Source organism: Abramis brama, assembly GCF_963993115.1.
Source record: "Abramis brama genome assembly, contig: SCAFFOLD_106, whole genome shotgun sequence".
NCBI classification, from domain to species: Eukaryota; Metazoa; Chordata; class Actinopteri; order Cypriniformes; family Leuciscidae; genus Abramis; species Abramis brama.
In genome coordinates this window covers 57,501-65,000 of record NW_028155983.1, presented here as the reverse complement: position 1 = coordinate 65,000, position 7,500 = coordinate 57,501, and the positions used below count along the sequence as shown (strand labels likewise).

The 7,500-nt window shown below is 41.0% G+C and overlaps 1 protein-coding gene across 1 annotated transcript in view; it reads right to left on the bottom strand.

Moving 5' to 3' along the window:
- Positions 1 to 6,169, bottom strand: part of LOC311077214 (uncharacterized protein) — a 6,179-nt gene extending 10 nt beyond the window's left edge. Inside the window, exons 1-3 of the mRNA XM_084139039.1 lie at positions 4,692 to 6,169; positions 4,362 to 4,458; positions 1 to 1,871 (exon numbers count right to left, since the gene is read on the bottom strand). The exon at positions 1 to 1,871 is cut by the window's left edge and continues 10 nt beyond it. Coding sequence (XP_083995165.1) covers positions 357 to 1,871; positions 4,362 to 4,458; positions 4,692 to 5,458 — 2,379 coding nt within the window. The 5' untranslated portion in view covers positions 5,459 to 6,169 and the 3' untranslated portion in view covers positions 1 to 356. The remainder of the gene's footprint in view (positions 1,872 to 4,361; positions 4,459 to 4,691) is intronic.
- Positions 6,170 to 7,500: the final 1,331 nt, after the last annotated feature.

Sequence of the window (7,500 nt, the reverse complement as noted above, 5' to 3'; positions counted from 1 at the left end):
TTTTATTTATTTTATTTTATTTTTTTGAAAACGCATAAAACACAACCCTAACCATAACGAACCATAACTATTTACAAATATTCAAACAAACAAAATAAATATTATGCATGCGCGCGTGTGTGTATGTATAAATATATAACAAAAATAAGCTGTTTGGCGCAAATTCAAATCCAAATAAATAAATCTAATAAAAAATTCTATTTAAAAATAAAAATATACTCTACGAAGAGGAAAAACACGCGCTTGCGAAAAAACATATTTATATATATATATATATATATATATATATATATATATACACAAACAACTATATACAGTGTGCAAAAAAAAAAAAAAAAGATTCCGTGGAAAGGTTCTCACTGCTCTGCCGTCAGGCGCTGCCTTTTTCTCTTAAACGAAACAAAGGTTCGGACAGAGACGGAGATTTCAGTGCAGCGCTTTACATAGCTGTTGTAGGCGGTGGAGTGGCTCAGGTCAGGGCTGAGGTCAATGAGGCCGACCTCCAGATTTGTCCACCTGCTGTTTGTGCTGGCCGGAACCGAGGTGGGTTCTATCCTCTCCACGAGCTGCTCCTCGACCTGTTCCTCTTCCTCCTCCACATCCAGGGGTTCCACTCTCTCCTCCTGGGGAGGCGGACGCGGACGGGCGGGTGTGCTGGGCACGTCTCGTGGCACAACCAGCTTATGTGGTATGCTCTCATGAAACCTCCATACAGCGGGGTTCTGGATCAGTAGCAGCCGTGATAGGATGTGCAGATCCTGAAGGTGACGCTGGGACACCGGCATGGAGCGTTCGAGCTCCGCCATCTTACTAAAGCTGACAAAATCTCCATTTTGAATGAGCCCAATGCAGCTGAGGAAGGTCAGGGAGGTGATCGCCCTGTCCTTGGGCATCCCCTTTGGAAGACGCTCCACGCAGCGCTCCAGCCAGGGCATCCCGTGCTCGCGGTACCGCACGAGGTTGCGAGAGTACGACAGCCCGAGCTCGTCTATCCTCGCGCAGATGTCTCCGAGGTAGGAGGCCGCGCGTCCGGCGGCCGACGGTATGTGTGCCGGCTGGTGGAGCTCCACGTAGTCTTTGTTATTCCACTTGGCCTTGAGGTGCCGTTTTTCGTCCCAGTATTTGATGTGCGGAAAGTACTTGTATGGGGCGAGGCCAAGGCTGAGGCAGTGGGCCGGGTCGTACCCCATCGCGGTCACCATTTGCACCGCGCGGCCGAACGTGAGGGGGTACCCGAAGGCTCTCCTGTCCGCCACCTCACGGGCGAACTCTGAGACCGACCGGCAGTCGACCAGCCGGCCGAAAGGAAGGGCCGGGCCTTTGAGGGACTGGCCGGGCAGGGGGGCGTCCCGCTGGTACAGGTCGCACAGGAGGATCCTCGCCATCTGCTCCCCGACGATCTGATGGCCCGCCGCCAGGCTGTCGGTCAGTGGGAAAAGGCGGAGGACTCTGGCCTTCTGGACCTCGTCCTTGGTCCAGGTCTCCAAAGGGGGAGGAGACTCCCCGACGCTGGCGCTGCCTATGGGCCCGAGGCAGAGGAAGCCCCTCATCCTGGTGAGACTGTTCGGGCTGGTGGCGCTCACTCCCAGGGCCCGGCTGAACTGCCGCGTGGAGCGGCACAGCGGCCGGCCGAAGAATAGCTCCTCGGCCGCGAGCTCCAGCTGGAAGGCGCGCCAGCTGTTCTCGTAGCCTCCCATGCCGCGCGCATGGTCCAGGAGGTCGTGGAGGGACCCGCTCAGGTGGCTGGCTACCGCGTGCACCACGTGCTGGAGGCCGACGCCGTCTTGCTGTCGGAAAGGCACAAGCATCGGCACCGTCTCCAGCAGGCGGTCGAGCATAGGCTCTGCGAAGAAATCGGAGGCCGGCATGACCTGGTAAGAACAATAATAATAATAAATTAATAATAAGCGTTATTTATAGCATCGTTGTAGCATCTCGAAGCGCTTCACAGAATAGGAACAAGACACAAAATACAATTATACATGCAATGCGTTAATGAAAGTAGACAAAAATAAAATGCCTAATAAAACCGTACCAACAACAGTATCGTATCTTTAACGGCATCAACAAATAAGCTTTAACCCTCGAGCCGCACTCACATTACAGCCCTTAATTCCGTGTTTGTGGACAAATGTGGCCAAAAAAAGGGTCTCACGTGGGATCCAATTGTTTGTTGGGTTTTTTTTTTTTTTTTTTTTATAAAATGTTAAATATCACTATCTTCAATAAAATAAAATAAAAACTAGCACTTTATGTTCGTTTTTTTGTTGTTGTTGTTTTATTTCTGATTTGTGTTATTTATGAATTTATTCACCTCTAAAAGCACAACATTTTATATGTAAATTCTGCTTATTTTTATGATAGTTTTAATATTTATTTAACTTGATTTAAAAATAGAATAAAAATCAACCCAGTAAGTTCAGAGAGCTAAAAGCTAAAGATGAAGTGACTTGAAGTGGCGCCACCCTGTGTCTAATGTTGGTATAAAATTAACAAAAAACAATAATATCAATAACCACTAGATGGCTGTAGTACTGAATGGCTGCATATAGGCTAAACTCTATGAACCACTGTATAAAACGAATTTGAGCTCTTAATTTTTTGACTTTATCACATGTTAAAATTGAAGAAAAAAAAAAATCTCTCTCTCTCTCTCTCTCTCTCTCTCTCTATATATATATATATATATAGATAGATAGATATAGATATATATATATATATATATATATATATATATAGATAGATAGATAGATAGATAGATATATATCTATATCTACATATAGTCTATATATAGATATATATATATCTACATATAGATATATATATCTACATATATATATATATATATATATATATATATATATATATATATATATATATATATATATATTAGAGCCGGGACTTTAACGCGTTAATTAAGATTAATTAATTACACAAAAAATAACGCTTAAAACATTTTTTTTTCCGCATTTTAATCGCACTTATTTTTGCACCGCAGAACGTTTCTCACTGGATGAGTTTCGGCGGACCGATTATACTGCAGCACCAACTAGCGTTCATGACTTCAGGCCCACACCTGCAAACTTGTAGTTTTCTTGTTCAATTGGGTCATTTACGTGAATCGCATAGAACCGGAGAGTTTTGTGGGAGGAAGGGTTGTTATTTGAAATAACGAAAATTTCATAATTCGCCGGCGCGACCACAACATTGTCCAACATCAAAGGGGAAACGTAATGCAAGCGGAACGAAACTGCTTGTTATTGTGTGGTTGACGGACCGTTTATCAGTTTGAACCAAAGCAGCGCGAGCCGATCTTGATAAAGCAACACTGTTATTTCGATTAATTAATTACAAAGCCTCTAATTGTTTAGTTTAATTTTTTTAATCGAGTCCCGGCCCTAATATAAATATATATATATATATATGTAAATATAAATATATATAAAAATATAAATATATATATATATATATATATATATATATATATATATATATATATATATATATAAAAATATAAATATATAAATATATATCTCTGTTAGGTGAGACTATACAAATATACCAAAATATGCTTAGATAAATATGACCATGCTATATAAGAAAAAGACAAAGTATTAAACCATTTATTTCAAACCTAAAAAAACTCAAATTTCAATAACTCAAAATAATTGGTACCAAACGGGTAAGAATATACATAACAATAACCATGACTAGGTTTTTAGACGATCAATAATTTAGGTAGCATATGCAGCATAAACATTATGTTTAGAAGTATCAACACACCTTGCAGTAGCACTTAGATCTAACTTTGAAGTGTGCCTGTGTGTGTGTGTGTGTGTGTTTGTGTGTGTGTGTGTTTGTGTTTGTAATGTGTGCCCTGGTTTATATTACATTGTGGGGACCAAATGTCCCCATAAGAATAGTAAAACCTGAGATCACCTACATTGTGGGGACCAGCCAGCGGTCCCCACTTTTCAAAAGGCTTATAAATCACACAGGATGGGTTGATTTGAGAAAGTAAAAATGCAGAATGTTTCCTGTGATGGGTAGGTTTAGGGGTAGGGTTAGTGTAAGGGGACAGAATATACAGTTTGTATGGTATAAAAACCATTACGTCTATGGAGAGTCCCCACAAAGATAGTGAACCACTGTGTGTGTGTGTGTGTGTGTGTGTGTGTGTGTGTGTGTGTGTGTGTGTGTGTGTGTTTGTGTGTGTGTGTGTGTGTGTGTGTGTGTGTGTGTGTGTGTGTGATATCAAGTGCTGGTGTGTACAGGGTTAAAAGCTCTGAGAGATTATGAGGTGCCAGATCATGCAAAACCTTATAAGCAAAAGCATGAAGATTTTATTGAAGGTGAAGCACCTCGTGAAATTGGGGCCCGACCAGAAAGACCCCCTCGAACCTGGCGTAGGCCTGGGTCACCGTCTTCGCCGTGAGGTCATCTGCGTGTGCCACGTACCTGCATTGAGACAGAAGATAATACAGTTACTTTAAACAAGGCTTTTCGATGCTCATCTTAGTGTGTGTGTGTGTGTGTGTGTGTGTGTGTGTGTGTGTGTTTTTTCTTAGTGTTACATTTTTTCCGAATGTTTCGCTATCACATTCGTTCACGATTACTCTCTCTCCGTTACTCTGTAATACAGGTGTAGTTTTATAAACACACGTGCTCTTCTGCATGGATGCCCGACTTACCGGTCCGCTGATGCGTTGATCATCCTCCGGTGTCGCTCATTGTGCATGTCGCACATGGTCACGACACGGCTCACCGGGTGCTTCGCCGCGGCCGGCGTGTGGCAATGTGGGGTCACGGTGTACAGCTGCAAAAAGTTGACCTTGACGTCTTGGCTCAGTATGACGTCCATGAGCCTCGGGTCAACGTCCATGGGTAGGTGGTCGAGGTTACTCTGAAAGTTCGCCGTCTCAGTCATTGAATAAGAGGAGAACAGGGTCCCCCGCTGACCCACCACCTCCTGCAGCCCACAGCGTGACCACAGGAGGCTGATGGTCCCGTCGCTAGAGGGGTGGATGTTGACGGCCACGTGATACGAGATGTCGGCGACTCCCCGCGTGTCGACGAGCCGCCTCAAGTCGAACCACCCACTGTCCCTCTGCCCGAACTTGGTGAGTGTCAGGTAAATACCCATGTCCACGTCAACGTTCACATCTTTGACTGAGCTCATAAAGAGGTCAAGCAGGAACCTCTGGTCGCCGGCCAGGACGTTCATCTTGGTCAGGTTGCCGAGGTCATTCTTCATGATGCTGGCTCTGGCCAAGTCACGCGGCGGCAGGCCCTTCAGCCGGGCGGTGAAATTACTGTAGACGGCGTTGATCATGCCAATGGCATGCGCCTTCGCCATAACTTCGCTCCGGAACATGGGGGCAGTGTTGTTCGGGTCGACCGGCACGCAACTTATGTTTAGAAAGTAGCCACCGTCGACATAGGCCAAAACACTGCCCATCGACCTGCGGAAGGACGTGACGCCCTCAGCTGTGTAGGCGGTCAAGTCCAGGTGCTTCCTGAGAATGTGCCAGTGATTTTTCACCTTGGATGGGTCAACTTTGCCCACAAAGAGGTAGTGGAGCCCAGCTTTAAGGCAGCTCACATCCTCCAGGTGGATGACGACCCCGTCGAAATCATACGAGTACCTCACTACATCGCAGGCCTTGTCTAACACGGTGGGAAATATAGGGATGCGCGGGGAATCCGTACTTAAAAACTCAGACACACTCTGGAACTTTTGAAACTCGGTCACAAGGCCGCGTGTGTTCTCTGCACATGCCACATCGAACGGCTCAAAATCCTCACTGAATAAACCCAAGAAAAAACGCCAATAAACTACATGGTTTGACACACACAAACTATTACACGTCAAAGATTAAACATATATAAACACTCACCTGTCCATTTTTGAAACTTTTCGTCTCTGAGGAGATGGATGATAACGGGTGCAGAACAGACCCCATGCGTGCGCTGGCAGGTGCTTGCCGCCGGTGCTCACGATGCGCGGGTTCAAGGTTTATCGCGGATTCGTATACATCATAAAAGTCCCGATTTTTTAAAAAAAATTACATTAAATTAAAAAAAAAAATTATGTCAGATTCCAAGAATTTACTGCCATTCACATAGCGTTTCTACTGTATGAGATGTCGTATTTTAAGTTATGCAATGAAATCGCACGTTATAGCGCTGCTATTATTCTTACAGCACTGTAATAACCTAGAAAATAAATATAGGACGATTATTTAAAACAATTTTTAAAACGCTACAATCTATATATATATATATATATATATATATATATATATATATATATATACAAATTTTAACCCAACAAATTGTATGTATTTGAACAATTTAGCCTTTAGGAAAAAAAAAAAAAAAATATATATATATATATATATATATATATATATATATATATATATATATATATATATATATATATATATATATATACAGATTTTAACCCAAGAAATTGTATGTATTTTAACAATTTAGCCTTTAGGAAAAAAAATAAATATCTGTCATTTTTTACCTTCACAGTTCACTTTCATTTCCAGGGACTATTTCTCCATCACTCGGTAATAAAAGTATAGTTTTATAATTACAACATTAGTATCGACATCATAAAAATAATAACGGGAAAACAAGATAAAAGTCCCGAATTCACCTTGAGGATTTCATTACGAGTGGATACAAACGTATTGATCCAGCTCATTTAAAATGTGGTGTGCCTGTAGTATCGTTTTATACAATCATGCACATATAATCTTTGAAATCGTTAAGGTTAAATGTTTTAACGTTTACAAATGTATGCTCCATTTACAGCACCTGTCGATCTGTGATGTGACCAGTAGAGGGAGCCAAAGGATGGGGGAATCTTTAAAGCCTGATGCTTTTCTACTGGTAAGTTTAATAGAGGATTGGGAACCATATGCATTGATCGTTTTTTTATTTTTTATTTATGTTTTATAATCAGTATTACTATTACAGACATTTCGCTCAAACACAAGACTCTGACAACCCAAGTGTTTTTTAAGCATTTAATTTAAGCCTTCAATGATTATTTTTTGTTGTTGTTTGTTTTATTCAAAAAGGTAAAGGATTCACACATGTAAAGTAAAACCAAGTCCCAGACACCCATTCGAATCTTTTTTATTTTTTTTTTATTTTTTTATTTTATTATCAATATTACTAGGGTGCTCTGACAGTACTCTTTAATACAACTATGTACATAGAATCCGTGATATTCCTGAGTATTGTTATATGTTAAAACATTTATAAACGTTACCTATAAGTATTTATAACATTTTACAATAATTTAATCTTATAAATGCTAATTTCTTCATTTTATTTACAAAGGTAAAAGGATTCACACAGGGAAAGTATAAAATCGCAACAATGGAAGCATATATATTATATATTATATATATTATACATTTTATATATATATATATATATATATATATATATATATATATATATATATATATATATATA